An 18,738-nucleotide genomic window follows, 5' to 3' on the forward strand; every position below is an offset into this window, starting at 1 on the left:
TTCTCCAAACCATGGGCCCAGCTCCACATGTGAGCTTGGTGCTGAGGAAAAGGGATCAGAGCTCTGCTGATGCCCAGTGGAGAGGAGCAGTGTTAATTACACAGAGTATAAAAAGGCCTGAGGCACAGTCAGCTCGTGCATGTTGCTCTATGGTTAGAGGGCATTTCGTCTAAAAAGGAAGATTGTCATGAAGTAGATGAAAAACACATCATCGTACTCTCGTGTGCAGACATTTTTACAGAGCAATGCTTGCAGAATTCATGTGAGAATCCATAGTCTGCAAAGGGAAACCAGAGAGCCCAAGGAGCTCCCTGTAAGCCAGCTGTGGGAAGGAATCCCAGCCAAGCTCTGCATATTCCTCCTTCAAAATCAAAAACTAAAGACAAACCATTGACAAAGTCTAACAATCAGCGCTCTTGGCTGAGGAGGACTGTCTAAGAGGATCTCCAGGACCATCTGCTGCCTGTATAAGGCTGTGCTACACAGGAGGGTCAGAGAGAGCCCTGAGAACTGACAGCCAGAGACTGGGAGAAGTGTTATTTTTGGAGAGAGAACAGCCAGTTATGTACCGATTGCCCAATCCAGGCATCAAAGACAACTCTGAAGCATGATGTTAGTAGTGGTTCTTGAAGGCTAAAACTTAAAATGAGAATAATTTGGCCATGCCAAAGTAAAACTGTGAGGTGAGTCAGTAAAGGTCCCTCCACTGCATGTAGGTCCACATAGCAGAATATGAAAACCTTTTAAATTTCATACACGAAATGTGTTTTAATATATTAAAAAATTGTGTTTTATCATCTCCCTCCCCACTGGCATATCTGTGGTTGCTGCTATTTGAGGAGCACCCACAGGCTACACCCAATGCTTGCTGCTCTTTGAGTTCTGTTTGTGCATCAGTGAAGAGCCAGGCCACAGCAATACCAAAATCACCAGGGGCTGGGAGACTACAGGGAAAGCCATTAGGAAATGTCATTACACTCTACTAACCATGGGGCAAAGAGGGAGAAAAAGTATGTTCCATGATCCAAACAAAGGTGAAGTTACTAATTTGCAACTATTATATAGACAAATGGCACAATTCCATCAGGAACAGACAAGAAGCAATCAGTATTTCTGTGTCTGTTCCGGGCAGATGCAAAATGTCCAGCTAGAAGGGCTGTCTGCAGTAAATGGGAAGGTTCAGGGTTCTATGGAGGAAATCAGTTACAAGCCCTCAGCACTTATAAAAATATACTACTACCAAAATAAAAACTAGTCATCAAAGCTGCCACAAAATCACAGTTTGATCCCTGCTTTGCCTTTATTAACCCAACAGGATTGTTCATGGCAGTGAATAATTTAACTTGGTACTTGCGTAAATATCTCTTCCATTTCCATATAACTTCTTCCCAATTGGATCTTTTGTGGGATAAAAAGGAAGAAAAATCAGACTTTTTGCAGTTTCTTGTTTTCCTAAGATGGAGTGATAAGTTTGCCTTGGATATGTCACAGTCCAACACATAGACTGCACTGCTTTGTCACTCACATGCTATAACTGGCAGTAAAAGATGTAATTTTCAATTAAAGCATCATAGTAAAATATATGACAGTAGAATTATAAAAGTACTCAGGAGAATGCCAGCTTCAAACTGCTAGAGCATTAAAGAAACAAAAAGTCACTGTAATTTTCATAAGTATTTCATTACTGTGACACTGTCATTCATTTAACAGTAACAATGTGAAAATTCTCTCCATGCTTTCCAAGGCTGCATCCCATGCCATGCAGTCAGTTGCACCATGGGTACTATTTTGACTGCAGGAAAAGTGATTCTCCCCAGGTGATTCAGTGTTCCAGGTTTCAGGAACTCAAAACAGATGCTATTAAGGAGTAGGTCCACACCAGAGTAAGAGAATATTCTTGGAGATTACCATACCAGGTTGTTTTTATTTTATGGTACTCATTGCAGTGACTAATGTGCTGGATTTGTAACAGGGTTTTACTATTTACCTTAATTATTTCACATTTTAGCTAGAGTTTGTGAATGTGAATTTCTTTCATTAAAAAAAAAAGAAAAAAGAAAAAAAAAAGTAATATAAGGGAATCCTGAAAATTTCATTTAAAGAAGTGAGACACAAATCCAACAGTGGAAAATGCTGTTTATGGAAAACATGCAGGTCTGGTACTTTTCCTTTGTATTTTTCTCAGCTTCTAATATACTTTAAAAACCTGCAAATCCCAACCTGAACAATAACAATTCAGGCTCTCCCATTGTCACAAGCTCCTTTCCCTTTGGATAGCTTCCTGCAGTGTTTTTCTTTGAACTAGCTGCTGGGTGTTACATAATCCCCTATTTGAAATTGAGGACTTGTGTGCTGGAGTTACCTGCTCTGCTCTCCCTTGCTTCAGTGTCAGATCCAGCTGTGTAGTAGCTCCTGTCACACATTGTTGTGTGACAAGTTGCTAATACAGCTTTAACAGTCCTGCACATAAATTAAGGCCAGAGCCAGAATGGCATCTTTTGGGTGGAATTTTAGAATAGTTGTTTTAGGGAGCAAATGCTTATTCATCCCAGAATTTTCTCTCTGAATCTCATCCTGGTGAGGTGCTGATCTGTGGGTAATCACATTCTCCCCTCATTGCTACCTGTCTGAAACTGCAGCTTCTTCCATCTCCTTTACATTTTCTGATTTTTAAGGTGATCAGGGTCAGAAGGACAATCCTGGCAGCCAGGGAGAGCCTTTCCCAATCAAACCTATTATGCTGTCACACTTCATAGAATCCCACACATAAGCTGCCCTACTGCATGGCCTCCCCTATCCTCCCTGGAGCTTTTCTGCCCTTGTCAGCTCAAATGTTGAAATACTCCTTGAAGTCCTTCTAATTCGCAGTGCCAGCAGGCTGCCTCTGCTGAGAAGGGGTAGTCAGCCCTTCCTTTTGCAAGTCTTGTCTTTCTGCTCCCCCAAACTCCCAGTTCTTTGCATATCTAAATCCCTTCTCTCAATGCCATGGTCTCGTAAATGCAGACCTCTGAATACTAAACTTCTGCAAACCATGAAAAAACCCTCCAAACAAATCAAATTTGGCACATGCCACCTCTGCTGGTGGAGAGAGCGATTAGCTTAAAGGGGAGTCTGTGTGGGAAGCGAATTTGCTGCCAGACTCTCAAGTCAGCACACATTTCTCAGGAAAGCACTGCCCTGCAGGTACCAGCAGAGGATGATGTCAGACAGGAGAAAGCAAATTCCTGCCCACGAGTGGCTTCTAAAGTGCTAATGGCCAATGTGATGGCCCAAGAGGGGGAAATGGATAATGGGAAGAGGTAGGGGAAGCTGGAACAGGGCAGCAAAACTTCATCAGTCTTAAAAAGCATTTGTGCCTGCTGTGAAACAAAATTTTCAGGACTGCAGATCATGGCTCCTGTGTGTAACTTTCACTGCCGACTATCACCTGTGCAATCTAACATTTCCAACAGCACTAACAAACCTGCTCCCTGTGGTCCAGTACAGAAATGTGCAGGAGCAGGAGGAGCACCCAGGGATCAGAGTGTGCTCTACCTTTCCTAGCTGCAGTCACATCTCAGCTAACACCTATCTGATGGCAAGGGTGTGAGAATTACGGATCTCTTTTAAAACAGGTCACTCGAAGTTTCTCATGGTAATTACCTGAGTACGTGAAAATGTTCTTATTCCACTTCTAAACAAGTTGCAACAGAAGAGTGAGCAGTGCCAGCTACAATGTAGCTTTTCTACAGAAAAACTTCAGGTTTCATCTCCTTTTTCATGCTCCTCCTTGTCACTGTGAGCTTCTTTTTAACAAACTTTCTCTTTTGTAAATCAAGCAGAACTGCAGTGAGGTTATTTTTGGCTTGTGAATACAGACTGAATAGACACTGTGGTCACTATTACTGAACAACTACAGCTGCTTAGAAAGGGTTTATGTGCTACTCAGAATAAAGGAACTAAACCCCACAACTAATGTAAAGTCAAAAGCATGTAAGTCCTTTTCAAGACACGTGAAAAACTAAAATTTCAGTGACTCCTACAGACTGGTGTTTGACTTTGTTTTTCACTGGCTCGTATTTGAGATTGCACGGGGCCCTTCTTTACTAAGATCAGTATTTCGAGGTCGATTCCTTAATCGTTTTTAAAGGCCAAATGAACTGTTTTCTGATAGCCCTGGCTGAGTTTAATCCTGGTGCCAGCTCTGCTTGCTGAACTATGCCTGATATCCACAGAGCCCTTTGCCCTCTCCCCTGTGCACACTTGGATAGCACAGGGATTTGCCAGGCAAGCACTGAGCAGTGCTGGGCAGGCAATCAGACCAGGAAATCTGAGGACTGACTTGTACCAAACAGTGCTGAAGGCACTCCAGGCTGAGCTAGCACTGCTGTGCTATGTCTTGTTGAAGCAGTGTCTTCATGTTCAAAGACTGGAAAGTGATGAGAAATAAGCAAAGTTTTTAAATACCCTCCAGGGGAGATGGCAGAAAGTACGGTTTGCTGAATCTGGCACGTCTCCTGTGAAACTCCCCAACTAGAAATTATAAGAAAGAGCAGAAATTATGGCAAAGTTCAGCATGTTATTTGCAAAGCGAGATCCAAGCTACCTCTGAAGGAGGCGCCGGGGCCTCTGCGAGTACTGAGCGGTGTAGAAGTCCCTGCTGAGGCTCTCTGGGGCCGCCCTCCCTCCAGGACTGGAGGGAGCCTCACTTGGGCTCGGAGAGAGGGAACGCGGTGAAAAGGAAGGAAATCGGAGAATCCCCCGCCCGCTCACAAGGGGCCCCCAGGCCCGCGCTCCCCGCGGGCTGCCGGCGGTACCTGAGCGCGTTGACCGGCGGGTTGCAGAGCCGGATGACGGCCACGGCCGAGCCCCTCGCGTACTGCGCCATGCCGAGCGCTCCCGCTGTGTCCCCGTGTCCCCGCCGTCCCCGGGCCAGCCCCCGCCGCGCCCCGCCCGCAGCCCGCCCTCACCGCGGGGTCACCGCGGGGCTGGCCCCGGCACCGGCCTGCAGAGCTGCCTCTGCTGGGGTGGCAAAATGCGCAATATGGAAATTTTTCTTCAGAAATGTTGTTTATTAATGTTTGATCTTTATAACTTTCAAGCCTAATGAACAAGAAAGGTGATTCAATCTGTGAAACAGCGGCTCACAAGCTCTAAGTGATGCCCAGGTGTTGGGAAGAGAAATCCTTTTCAGTAGAATTGCCTTGTTAAGGTCTGCGGCTCCACATGTTTCAGTGATCTCAGTCCTAGGGGAGGTTACAATGCTTGGGAAGAAGGATGTGTGTGATGTGCCACTGAGAGTGGGCACACCCAATGCAGAACTTGGAGGCCACAAGGACATTTGGCAGAACCCCCAAAATCAGGAAGAAACTGATGAAGCCACCCCAGCGACTGTGCTGAAATCAGCCCCAGCTGGGTAAAAGGTAATTCTGGCAGGGGCAGGTCATGACCAACGACTCACAGACCACTGACCCAAGAAACCACTGACCCAAAAGAAGAGAAAGACTGGGCTAGTTAGCATGAGAAATGAGAGAATCATTAATCAGTAGAAGACAGACCACTAAATAAGAGAATGATGTAACTTACAGCCAATGAACATCAACATCTTCATTTGCTAAAATGTATAAACAGTGAAAAGTTTTGATAGTTGTGCTGGCTTTGTGGATTTGCCACCCAGCCTCCTTTCTGTGCAGAAATGTAAATAAATCAAATACCTTGACTCAGTGTTGGACTGGCATCTTGTACACTGGGTGAAAGAACCTATTCTGGGACAACACTGGGATTTAATGTATGCCCCCAGTCAAGCTCTGTCCCCTTGGTCCCCTTGGGCACCACTTGACACCAGCCCCTCAGCTCAGTACAGTAATGCCACTGTAAAAAGAGCTGAGAGGTAGGGGGGGAAACATAATTTCTAATGTTACAACATGTATTTGTTGGCCTAAAATCTTATTTAAGGGACAGAGAAGATTCTTATCTATACATTGTTATATTCTTATTTATATCTCTATAATCTTTCCTTTATGTCTCTTGGCCTTTAAAAGTCAGTCCCTGGGCAGAATGGCTACAGCTCTTTCCCTGGTCTGGAACAGGTGTACACAATTTTAGAAATTGATTTACATGTACAGAAAGGTCCTTCACTAAAAGCAAGCTTTATTGCTGCTTTTATATAACCTTTATTGTTACAGCTGTTGTGGTGGGTCACTACAGCTCTTCTGGCATTTATTATATAATGTTACAAAGCCCCCTAAACTAGTGATAATACTCTGCCATTTGCTTGTAAACAGCATGTTCTGGGAGTTTATAAAAATGGTGTAAATGATGCCTTGGAGGGCTATCTGAATTGAATTTTGAATTTTTGGGTCTGTTGTATTTTTATTAACCAGAATGAAATAAAAAATCACTCTAAGTTATACATTGTGATTATAATTTACAGGTCTGATCTACTCGTTCTTTAATAATACAACTGCTGTGATAAAACAGCCCTATTTCAAGCCCAAATAAAGACAGAAGAAAGCAGTGCTTGGGAAAAGAGAACTCATAGGAAAAGAAAGGAAGAAATTCTACATTGTTATGGGAAAGTTCAGGTAATATTTAAGGTTGTAGGCCTTATGCTTGTCTTTTTTTTCCTTTTCCCTTCAAGATGAATGGAGTTTGATAGTAAGAAGAAGAAGAAATGCATTTCAGTGCATACAGCAGAGAAATTTTAAGTCTTGGAAGTTGTGCAATGACCAAGTGCAAAGCCTGAGCTTAAATCCAGCTCCCAAACCAATGGGGAAAGAGAAGTGCGTGGTACAGGCCCCAGTTATGCTTCTGGCTGTGTTTTCCTCTTCCAGCATTGCTGTTTTCACTGCAATCACACCCAAGGCTGTGCAGCATTGCTACATCTGAGCTGATCTTGCACATGGGAGAGGTGCAGGTTGAAGAGCCTGTCAGTGCACTTCACCTTGGCAAAATGTTATCAGGGTGGTCCAGTTTGTTCCTGCAGCTTTTGTGTGGTTCCCCAAGAGCTTGTGCAGGTCTCTGTCAGGCCTGCTGTTCTAAAGCTGTGCAGGGGCTGCCAGGCAGTTTGTGCTTCCCTGGAAAGCAGCTGTGGGCTATGGAGCCACAGGACAAGGTGGCAGCTTTCTCTAGCTCTAGGCCTGCCAAAAGAAAAGACATCTCACTATTCCAGTCCCTCTGACTACTGGTCTTTTGACCACACACTAGAGGATAATGCTCAGAAAATACACCTAGCATCCAGCTCTGGAAAAAAGCTTCTAAGACAGGAATAGCAAATCCTTAGAAACTCCAGTACTAGAAGTGGGAATGAGGGTATTTTTTACCAAAGAACAGATTTCAAGGGATGGAAATGTTGTGCTTTGTCTTCTGAAATTGCCATAGTAAAAAAAAAAAAAAATATTCCTGCTTCTTTCTGAGCTGGAGCAACACAAATGTGTCAAGTCTCCTATAGCCCCCTGGGATCATCAGCCTGTTCAGGAAGTGCTGAATGACAAAAACAAGTGCTTTATTTATAGGAGCCTCAGCTTAATTTTTATTCCAGTATATCAGTGCTGCAAGGTACTCCAGAAGAAGCACCTTGATTTGCTCTAACCTTATGCACACAAAACAGAAATTCCTGGAAAATGCTTTTTTGACAGCTGCACCCAGAGAGACTGGAAAAGGTGGGTGCAGTAATGTCCCAGCTGGAGGAGTAGAGTATTTCTGTGGGAACAACCTCTGGGGAGCATGGAAGGTCTTATCAGCTGTATTGTGCAGTCTGAGTGGAGATTTGTGGTAAAGCCCATGGCCACAGTGCTGAGAGGGGCAGGAACTCTGAAAACTTACCGGTTCTTATCATCAGCTGGTCTAAACTTCAGGGCTGAATTACACCTTGCTGTCGAAATGACAGCCTGGAGGGCCAGCTAAATCCAACAACAAGAACTGTCTTCTGCTTTCCCTTTTACAGCTATGACTTTTTTTTTTTTTTTTAAATCCCCCTTAAAAATTATCTGTTGTAAAAAGAGTTGTTGAACCTTTGTAATCTTTGGCTGATCCCTTCATGTGCGGTAAAAGCCAATACTGGTAAACATTTGATCACAAAATGATTTTCAGAATCAGAAAATTATTTTGTTATCACACCCTTAGGAGGTGTCCTCTGATAACTTTAGGTTTCTTTTCCAAACTGTCTTTTCCAAACACCCAGCCTCCCAGAGCCTCAGTGCCTCAGGGCTGGCACAGAGAGCTCTCACAAAGGCACAGCTGGAGCAAGTGTGATAACTACAACAACACAGCAAGGTACACTGTGGGCCATGGAATAACATCCTATTGCACAGTTAAAATTTCTGCTGAAGAGCCACAGCTTCTGTCAGCCATGAAGGTTATTTTAGTTTGATGTGATAAAGACATATTTAAAAACCTTTTTGTCCTATCCTACCCTATTTTGGGTATCCTTTGAGGATTTTTTTTTTTCTGTAGTAAAAAAGGTTTTCAAATATCTTGGAATCTTTGATTCCTGTTTTGTCTTTTAAAGTAAGGCAGGGCATAATTAAATGCATAGTTAACTTTGTCCCTGTTACTACATTTAACAACTTAAAACCTAGTATGCAGGTGGAGAACAGTTGTATACCCAACTCTGCATTCCCCCTTAGAAACAAACAGCTCATTTTTGTTTAAAATGTGTGTGTGCAGGTGTGGAGAGCAGCAACACAGCCCTGTGAGCACGACAGCTGTTAGCATGGAATCATGGACTGGTTTGGGTTGAAAGGGACCTTAGAGCTCATCTCATTCCATGCCCTGCCATGCCAGGGACACCTTCCACTAGACCAGGTTGCTCCAAGCCCTGTCCAACCTGGCCTTGAAGGACTTTTGTTTTATTGAGGCTTTACTCTGCTCCTTGGCTTCTTGAAACCCAGGATTACGCCTCTGAAACTCCCCACTGCATCAAGCCTGGTCTGCATTTCTGTATATTTTAGCATCCAGCCCTGCAAACACAAAGCCATGGACAACTTTGCACACATAAAGCTGGTCTGATAGATAAGTTAGCAATGTTCAAACTCACAGCATTTCCCACTGAGTGGGTTGTCTGTTCAGTATTTATCTCACTCTGTGCCACGCTGGGCATTTTAGATCTAAATTGTCTTAAACAAAAATTGCCATTTCAAAGGTAGAACCACGATTTTTGCCTTCCAGAACAAAGTATGTTGGTTATTTTTAATATTACAAGCCTATCTCATGAATTTTGAGCTCTGATAATTGCGTGGTTTCAAAGCAACACCTCCTGGCAAGCCGTGGTATTGCTTGTGCAGGGAGAAACCTTCCTTGTGGGATGATAGAATCCCAGGATGGTTTGAGCTGGAAGGGACCTCAAAGCCCATCTCATTCCCACCTCCTGCCATGGGCAGGGACAACTTCCACTATCCCAGGTTGCTCCACGCCCCATCCAACCTAACCTTGGACATTTGCAGGGCGACCACAGTTTCTCTGAGAAACTGTTCCCAGACTATCAGTGGCCTGCAGCAAAAACCTTTCCTTGCTTGGTGTGAAAATCAGGGTGTGATGGATGTGGCTGTTACAACTTCCACTGGGGAAGTTGGGAGCATGATTCAGAATTCTTTAACATGAGAGCACACAAACACTTAATGCTATCTGACAGGCATTGCTGTGGTTTTCCTTTGTGTGTGTGTGTGTGTGTTTATATCACAGGTGCTGTTCACAATGGACAATATCACCACAAACTGTGCAGGACTTTATCCATAAAAGAGCAAAGCCAGCAAAGGATGCTTGCTGTCATGCCTATAAATGGTGGATGGATGTTAGTGCTCATCTTTGCCCTATTAATTTGCTCTCTTTTCCCTATTTCACCATAAAACTGTCTATTTAAGCAGAAAATACAAGCATGAAGGGAAATTCGGAGCAGTTTCAGAAAACTTTAGTGCTCCAAGGATCCCATTCCCTGAGCACTAAATCAACATGGATTTTCTTAGGAGCAACCAAGAATACTACAGAAGACTTGGGAACGCCACAGGACAAAGAACAAAGTGACAGTGCCCTCACTCACAGCATTACACGTGGTTCAAGGTGCTGTTGTGCTGCACTGGCATCCTGTGGAACAATCCAACACCCGGGAACAATGCGAAGAGTTGGATTGAAAGACAATAGGTGATGGCTGTGGAAGGCTGAGATGTGACATAAATGTTCATGTGCTCGTAATAAAACCGACACAAGTGGCTGTGGAGGGATATTTCTGGAAGGAGACAGTAACATTGTCAATTAAGGGGTCAAAAAGTTACATGTAATCGATACGTTTTTCTATTCTCCATTCCAGATTCGTTGATGTAGCACTAAAGAAACTGTTTTGTGTCCAGCAGTGAACTACAGTGTTAAGTGTTGGTCAAAGCCTGGCATATTAGTATCTAGTTTGGCCACATAAGACTGTAACCCGGTGTTGAGGGAATTAGCAGGTAATATTAGAATACTGGGGCTGCTGTCACCAAGTACTCGAAAACAGGGTAAACCTCAGATACCGAGTCGTGGTTTGGCCGCCCTTATCGCACTCAGCCACGAGTCCGGTGCTCGTCTGTCTGTGCCGGCCCACGCAGGTGATGCTGCCCCAATTCTCGGCAGCCCTGCCCGGGCCAGCTGGGATTCCTACACACATCCCGCCTGGCCCAGGGCTCGTCGGGAGCACCTAAGGACGGCCCGAGGTGGCCTCCTCGACCAGCCAGCCCCTCACGGGCACGGCCCGAGGGGCTGCGGGTCCGGCCGTACGCGCTGTGCCCGGCCCCTCACGGGCACGGCCCGAGGGGCTGCGGGTCCGGCCGTCCGCGCTGTGCCCGGCCCCTCACGGGCACGGCCCGAGGGGCTGCGGGTCCGGCCGTCCGCGCTGCGCCCGGCCCCTCACGGGCACGGCCCGAGGGGCTGCGGGTCCCGCCGTACGCGCTGTGCCCGGCCCCTCACGGGCACGGCCCGAGGCCGCCTCACGCGTTCCCGCCCAAAACCCGCCCGCGCGCCGCCGCAGGCCACACCCACGCCGCATTAGACCACGCCCACGTGCGCAACACCCCAGCCCTCAGACCCCGCCCACTCCCTTCAGACCCCCGCCCGTGTCCCAAGACCCCGCCCACGCCCCGACCCTCTCGCCCACCATCAGACCCCGCCCACACGCCTTAAGTCCCGCCCACGCCCCTCAGACCCCTCCCGTGCTCCTGCGGCTCTCGGCCACGCCCCGTCACCCCACCCACACCGCTCAGGCCCCGCCCCCGCCTTAAAGCCCACCCGCAGCCGGCGCGCTGCCGGAGGTGACGTTACGGGTCCGGTGCGGGGCGGAGCCGGCCGGGGACGCGGAGCTGCGGGAGCGGGCTGCGCAGGTAACGGGCAGCTCGGGGTACAGGCTGCGCGGGGAACGGGGAGCTCGGGATACGGGCTGCAGAGGGAACGGGCAGCTCGGGGTACAGGCTGCAGAGGGAACGGGCAGCTCGGGGTACGGCTGCGCGGGGAACGGGGAGCTCGGGATACGGGCTGCAGAGGGAACGGGCAGCTCGGGGTACGAGCTGCGCGGGGAACGGGGAGCTCGGGATACGGGAGGCGCCGGGAACGGAGGGCGCAGAGAGCGCGGTGCTCAGGGAACGCCGTGTGTGAGTGACGGAGTGCTGAGGGAATGATGTGCCCCAGGAACGCGGTGCTCGGGGGTGCGGGGTGCTCGGGGAACGCGGTATGCAGGTAACCGGAGTGCTCGGGGGTGCGGGGTGCTCGGGGAATGGGGGTGCTGAGGGGCACGGGACACTCGGGGAAGGGGGTGCCCGGCTTTCGGGGTGCTCAGGAAACTGCGCTCCTGAGGAGCAGTTTGCAGGCGCGGAGCTCTCACGCTTGTATGTTTGATATAAAAAAAGGACTTTTTCCAATTTGAGAGAGCGGTCAGAGCCGCCGCCGAGGTGCTGGCGGTGTTGAGGCAGGTGAGCAGTCCCGGGGTGTTATCGCTGCTCTCCGGGCAGCAGGAAGCGTTTCAGTCGGTCGCCAGACAACCTGGAGCGAATCCCGCCGGAGCTAAGCCTGTGGTGTCTGTCCTAATCTTGTCTGGGGGCTGTTGACAGCAACAAAAACCAGCACAAGCTGCAGTGTTTTTGTGCCCTCTCCATTAAAAAAAAAAAAAAAAAAAAAAAAAAAAAAATGTAGGAGTTTTGATGCTTCTCTCACCTGGCAGAAGTTTGGGAGAGTGGATGGGATGAGATTAGTGGATGCTTCACTTGGGCTATGTGGCTTAGCCCAGAGAAGTGCAGCTCTTAAGTTAACGAGGAAAGGCAGGAGCTGCAGTGCCAGGACAAGGGGAATGGCTTCCCACTGCCAAAGGGCAGGGATGGACGGGGTATTGGGAAGGAATTCCTCGCCGTGAGGGTGCTGAGGCCCTGGCACAGGCTGCCCAGAGAAGCTGTGGCTACTCCAGCCCTGGAAGTGTCAAAGGCCAGGTTGAACAGGGCTTGGAACAACCTGGGATAGTGGAAGGTCTCCCTGCCATGGCAGGGGCTAGAATGAGGTGAGCTTTAAAATCCCTTCCAATCCAAACCATTCCTCTTTTCTCCTTGTAGGGAAGGGCGCTGCCCCGGGCACAGTCTCATGCTGTGCCTCATTTTTGCTAAATGGATGGCAATTGGGTGTAAGTAACACCTGCAGGTGTAATGCAATGTAAATAAAACCTCTAGATAAAACAGACAGGAACCTGCCTCCTCATTTGAGCTCTGTGGGAATTTTGCTGCTGGAAAATGCTGAGACCTTGCTGTGACTTCACTTGCAGTTATTCTTTTAACCTGTAGTTTTACCTGCTTCAGAGGTAGGTTGCTCTTAATATACTGATCTCATTCTTGAAGCAGAACAGAAAAATAAAGGTAAATACTTTCTGCATTCACTTCAAGATAGAGTGAAGTTGTGATGTGATTGCTCCAAGGAGGCATTTGAGCTGTGAAAGCTTGCATTTTTTGGTAACTGTATGGGTCTGGAAGCATGGAATTTCAGGAACTGGTTTGATATTATATTACTGCTGGAAAGGGGAGCCCTGTGCCCCTTTTTTCCATCCCTTTGCTTGTCTGTTTTCCTTGCTCCTCGAGTGCAGGTGTAAGTGGTGGTGTGGTGGGCTGGATTCACGTGCCAAACCCACTGGCAATTAGCACCATATGGAAATTGAATCCATGGAGTTGTGTGTCTGTGCCTGTGCATCCAACGGGGAGAGGCAGGCCCACCCATTAGGCAGTGACAGGGATCAAAACCAGTTAAGCTGCTCTTGAAAGTATTCCCTTAGGCTACACTTTGCTGGACGGTCCTGGTGTTTGTGGTTTGGCTTTTTGGTGGTGTTTGTTGTTTTTTTTCTGGGATGAAAACTGTGCACTACTCCTTATTTCAAGATGTTCCTAATACCGCCTAATACAGCCTCTTCCTTTCACTTTTTCCCAGCAGAAGTATTTTTGTTTCCTGACAAAGTTTCCTTTTGGATTCTGACCAAACTGGTACCTGTGAAGGGTTAGAAATACAGAACTGGGGCATTTTTAGAATGCTGTCTGTGGTGATTTTCACCCAAAACTCCACAGGAATCATTGCTACAACAGATGTTCTTGTTTAGAGAACAAAAACAGTTTTTGCTAAATGTGAAGGTGGGAGTGCTAACAGCAAATAAAGAAATCACAGAGAACAGGTGGATAAAGAATTGAAACAGATGTAGGAAAGGAGGAATTACTCTGTTGCTCACTTTTGGCCTGAATTATATGTTAACAGCTGTTTCTCACAGCAGAAAGCTCTCCAAAAATATAGAAGGTGAGACTATTGGCAAAAATTTATATCAGGTGCATGCAGAGAATTTTTTTTAATATAAGCACTTTCTTACCCTCACTAAGACTAGGAGCAATTAACCTGGAAAAAATCACTTTTGTTTATTGTGTTAGTTTAAAGTCTGTGTTAGTACAGCAGGTCATACTTAGTGGTAATTAGTGGAGAATAAATGCTTCTCCTTGTAATGTGCAAGACAGATATAAGCCTTTGTGAAATACATTAATGGCTTGATTGCAATGTTAAAATACTACTTCTGGAACAAATGCTGAATTTCCAGACCTTGGTGTGGTTTAGTTTTAAATGCTTTTTGCAGGGTGGCTCTTGCCCCTGCCTTGAACCTGCCCTGCAGTGTACACCTCCCATTGTTTTTAGATCTCCTTTCCTGGAAGCATTTTCCTTTAGTTCCCTTATTAAAATTACTTATGCTGGATCTAACTACTGTCCCTGTAGAATTTTTCTTACAAGTTCTCATGAAGAAGATAACTTGCCTGTTATTTTTTTTTGTTAGAAATGGCAGCTTTAATAAGCTTTAATAAATTACTATATCAAATATTTCAGGTGGGTCTCAGCAGTGCAGAGCTCAAGTTAAATATTGACTTGTGTAGAACTTTGGTCTTGAGTAATCCCTGCTGAAGCTGCAGCCAGGAGAAGGGTGTTGTGGCAAAGATAATCACTTTAAACCACCTCCTGCCAAACTGAAGCCACTCTGGCTTTGGGGAGTGGTCCCAGAGGAGGCTCAGAAAACCCCCCCAGTGTCCCCATGTCCAGTGCTGGGAGTCTGCATGATGTGAGGAGACAACCATGTCTGTACCTGGCGGTGGTGACAGCCCCAGTGTGTCTCTCTGTAGTGAAATGATGGAATTTGGGGTCTCCCTGGTGGTGCCACGTCTGGTGGTCTGTTCTAATCTTGCTCTTATTTGTATTTCACCATCCCTCGAGCTGGAGGGAATTGTGTGTGCCAGGAGCCCAGCTGGTAGGAGGTCTCTGCTCTGGGACCATGGCTCCTACTACAGAAGGCTCTTTGTGCTTTATAGACACGTGATCCCTAGAAAAAATAAACATTTCTCATTCTTGCAGAGATTTGCTCTCAGATATGAACTAAGCAATAACTGTTTCAGCACTTTCAGCCTGCTCCATCTGTCTTTCCTTGTTTTGTGAACTTTTTACAAAAGTCTAAAATCTGCTTGTTAAACTTCATTGGAAATAGAGTTCCTCTGGGACTGACAAGATAAATTTTGTTCTTGTTGATGTGGCATGTATCATTCTTGACTGCTTTGCTGTGGGGAGCTCAGCAAGCAACATAGAGCTGTATATTAAAGAAAACTAATTTTTCTCTAGCTAAGAGGCTTTACAATAGGTGGTAGGCATCTTAGATTTTATTTGCTCGTGGGGAACAGGAATTTCAAACTAATCAGAAGGTTTTAGCAAAAAAAAAAAGAACATCCAGTCATCTATGGTGCTTTAGGTAAAAGAATTTTGCCATGCTTTAATAGTAAAATATTTTGAGCTGTTTATACCTGGGGGAATAAGTTATTTTATATCTGTGGTAAGTCTGTTTTCTGTCAGAATCTGGTTCTAGGAAGATTTTTCTCCTGTGTTATTGGAAGAAGGTTGGGTATGTCATGTGTCAACTTTGTTTACTATAAACTGAGGTTTTGATGGAAGAAACATTTTGTTTTAGATGCAGGATTGGGTTGATGACTCCTGCTTTTTAATGTTTTATTTTTGAAACCATTTCCTTAAGTGTGATGGGTGTGAACTGAAGACCCTGTAGAGTAAAAAGTGGCTCGAGTTTTTAGCGTTCCTGTCAACTTTCTCCACTTTGTGAATGCAGTGTAGCAGTGTGACTCACTGTCAGGTGTGTGTCACGGATGTGTGGCTGTCTGGTGTGACTGAGGTCAAGGTTTAGGCTGAGCTCCAGATGGTGGCCAGAGGATTACTTTGAGAGCTAATTACAAGGCTTCTTTGTGTAAGTCTGAATAGTTACATCACAAAGATATTCTTTAATGATTCATCAGGCAGTTTAGTGGGGGAAATAGCCCACAAGTTTTTACCTTTCTGATGAGGTGTGTTTTGCCCTTAGCCTGCCTGGCTCATGTTGAGCTGTACCCCAGCACTTGCAGGCTGCTTTAATGGGCATTCACTTCCTGACTCTGCCCATGGGATCTCTGGCATCTCTGAACTCGGGATGTCTCTTTCTCTGCATGTGTGGCCTACATTTCTCCTCGCATCCACCTCCAGAGCAGGCAAGCTGCTGTGGTGTGGGCTGTGAACAAAGGCCTCTGCCTGTGGTTTATTCAGGCGTGGACTCCCTTGAGTGAGGAGAGGCTATTTCTGGAGTTCCCTTGGGGAGAAGGTGGTCAGGAATCCAACCTTGGAGCCAAGCAGAGGGGAGTGCAGCAGTGTCAGCTTTGGTCACTGTGCTGGGTCAGCTGCTGGTGGTGGTTCTGTCAGAGAGGATCCTGTCTCCGGCAGAAGGGTGGTAGCGAGGTCACCCGACAGCAAAGTGCTGAGAAAACATTCATTTTACTCCATTGGTTTGTTACTGTTGCCAGGAAACACCTTGTCCACATTTCAGAGACTTGTGTGTTTTGGTTGCTTCTATCTTAGCTCAACAGATTTGCCCTACAACTCATGGATAAAGGGCATTGTCCCCAGCACCCGTATCTCCGGATCAGTGTGCCAGCCTGTCTTGTGAGGTCGCATTGTCACTCTCTTAGCTGGTGCCACTACAGTTGTGACCTTTGGCCTGTGGCAGGATGGCTCCGTGCTAAGGGGGATGACATTTCCTTGCAATGTTATCCTTCCCTGTGTCTGGGCTACTCAGGTATCCCTCAAAGAGGAGTATCCCACTGATGCTGTGTACCCAGTGCTGCTGCTGCCTTAAGGTCAGCCTGACACCTCCATGTTGGTGGAGGAAAGAGAGTGCTGGGCTCTCATGCTGGTGGTGCCATGGACCTCAGCAGGTGGCAGATGGATAGCTGAGTTTTCACAGAATCATTTGTTTTCTATCTCTTTTCCTTACAACCTGGACACTAAAGTTCGCCGTGTTGCTTGGTGGCACTGGGACACCACTTTGGGAATAAGATTGTTTAGCAGTTGCTGTAGCTGTAGGGCTGCTGGAAGGACTCCTGTGTCCCTGAGCACAGGTCAGTGTGTCATATACCTGACACAGAGCACTGTGACCTCCCTGCTTCCCTTACAAACAGAGCTCTTCTTTAATGGGTTATTTACATTCCCCAAGGCACAGTGTCCTGTAGTTTCAATGTGCTTGTCTGTCTGTACTGGGAGGAAATACTGGTGCTGGTTAACTGATTTAGTGTGTTCTCATGGATAGAGTTTCCTCCTCCAGCCTGGTGGGCAGAACAAGGGTGCTGACTGTAACCTACAAGTATTATTTTTGTGTTCAGTCATCCACTGCATGTTCCTGCAGGCAGGAGCTCTCTGGGCAGAGATAATCCAAACTATTGATGTGCTCTGTGTAGTGCAGTCAAGTTGAGCTCAGTGGACTGACCAAATGGGCAGTTGATAGAGCACATACCTGTGTAGAAGCCTCCTAGTGCTCAGAGCCTTAGGGAATGTTTGCACAGTCATTTTTTACCGTGTCTAGGGCCATGATGTACTGTCTGCAACAGAAAGTCATCATGATGTGTCTTGAGAGGTAAAAGGATTTGTATGGGTTTTCCTTTCCTTTGTCAGAGAATAGCTGACCTTGGGGCCAGCCATGAGCTGGCTGCTTTTCTGTGTTTCTGAACACACTGAAGTAGCAAAGATCAGACACCCGGAATCCATGTGAGCAGGTCCCTTTTCAGTACCCAGATTACCTTCAAGTCTCTCTTTGCCTTAATTTCCAAAATAATTCAGTTCTCCTTTAAAAAATCTAAACCTAAGCCCTGGCTTCCTGTTTCATGGAGTGGGAGGCTATTGTGTGCCTGACCTCAGACTGGCTGCTGCTCAAGGTTCTGCAACATGTGATGCCTGGTGTTGCATCAGGTGGTGGATGGGGGATTTTGTTGATCCCTCTTGGCCAAGGCATCCTTGAACCTTCTATTCTGAGAAGCCCATATGGTTGCAGGACTGCAAGAAACACAAACTTCAGTGTTGCATCCCATGTGCTGGTTCTGGGAAGCTGTTGACAATTACAACAGCCCTCACTTCTCCAGACTGTCACTGGAACCAGGAAAGGTGGTGGTAAAGAACCTGCTCAGCCTCTTTGAGCTCAATAAGCTCAGTGTTTTCTTTAGAGGTCATTTCATACTCCTTCATTTCCCTTCTTCCCCTGTAAGTCATGCTTTTTCCAAGGTTATTCCCTACGATTTCATTTCCTTCTTTTTGCTGAAACCTCACATCTCCAAGAAGGTGGTGCTAGGTAGGCCACACTTATTTTTCCATAATTAGAGGATTAAATCTTCCAGACATTCTTTGAAGCCACTGAGAGGGCAAGGCAATTGGCAGTCACCTGGAGGTCCATTAGGGACTCTTAGGGGCTTGCTTATTCTCTGTGTGCTGAGTGATATTTCTTGTCCTCCTTTTTCTCAGGCTAACTCAGATTATGCTGATAGCATTAGTGAAGAACGATTCCAAGTCTGATGTCACTCTACAGCAAAACCTTGGAGGTTTGTTGAGACACTCCCCAGGCACTGGGACTTTGCAGAGTAACCCAGGAATGAAACTGCATTTTGTGGAGCAAAATGTACTGAGAGTGGTGTTTGCAGGAGGGACTGATGCTTGTGTTTTGAGAGAGCTGAAAGAAGGAGCTCCAAGCAGAGCTCTACACACACTGCATGTGTGGAGTCACCTAAAGTTCAGGAGAGCTGCTTTTAAAGCACTTTTCTTTAATCCTTGTTGTCTGTGTGACACTCTGCTCTTCCCTTTGTAGTTCTTCCAGCAGCAAGTTGACAAGGACTGTGAGTTTGGGATATGTGTAAAACCTCTATACCTGTGAGCTTGCAAAGAGGTGTGGGACTT

General features: G+C 46.5%; 2 protein-coding genes across 14 annotated transcripts in view; one reads left to right on the top strand and one right to left on the bottom strand.

Annotated features, from left to right (window-relative positions):
• EHHADH (enoyl-CoA hydratase and 3-hydroxyacyl CoA dehydrogenase) overlaps window positions 1-10,879 on the bottom strand; it is a 29,529-nt gene extending 18,650 nt beyond the window's left edge. Inside the window, exon 1 of one of the 2 annotated variants that reach the window (XM_053952256.1) lies at window positions 10,482-10,879. In XM_053952256.1, the coding sequence (XP_053808231.1) occupies window positions 10,482-10,615 (134 nt within the window). In that variant the 5' untranslated portion in view covers window positions 10,616-10,879. Of the gene's footprint in view, window positions 1-4,796; window positions 4,887-10,481 lie in introns of those variants that run through there. The other variant, XM_053952257.1, reaches the window with a different exon arrangement.
• A 220-nt stretch (window positions 10,880-11,099) lies between these two features.
• Window positions 11,100-18,738, top strand: part of MAP3K13 (mitogen-activated protein kinase kinase kinase 13) — a 69,891-nt gene continuing 62,252 nt past the window's right edge. For 8 of the 12 annotated variants that reach the window (XM_053952142.1, XM_053952145.1, XM_053952143.1 and 5 more), the window contains exon 1: window positions 11,100-11,324. The gene's annotated coding sequence lies outside the window, so the exon portion shown is untranslated. Of the gene's footprint in view, window positions 11,325-11,380; window positions 11,438-11,483; window positions 11,501-11,570; window positions 11,592-11,655; window positions 11,677-18,738 lie in introns of those variants that run through there. The other 4 variants (XM_053952137.1, XM_053952138.1, XM_053952140.1 and 1 more) reach the window with 4 other exon arrangements.

Source organism: Vidua chalybeata, chromosome 10 (genome assembly GCF_026979565.1).
Source record: "Vidua chalybeata isolate OUT-0048 chromosome 10, bVidCha1 merged haplotype, whole genome shotgun sequence".
NCBI classification, from domain to species: domain Eukaryota; kingdom Metazoa; phylum Chordata; class Aves; order Passeriformes; family Viduidae; genus Vidua; species Vidua chalybeata.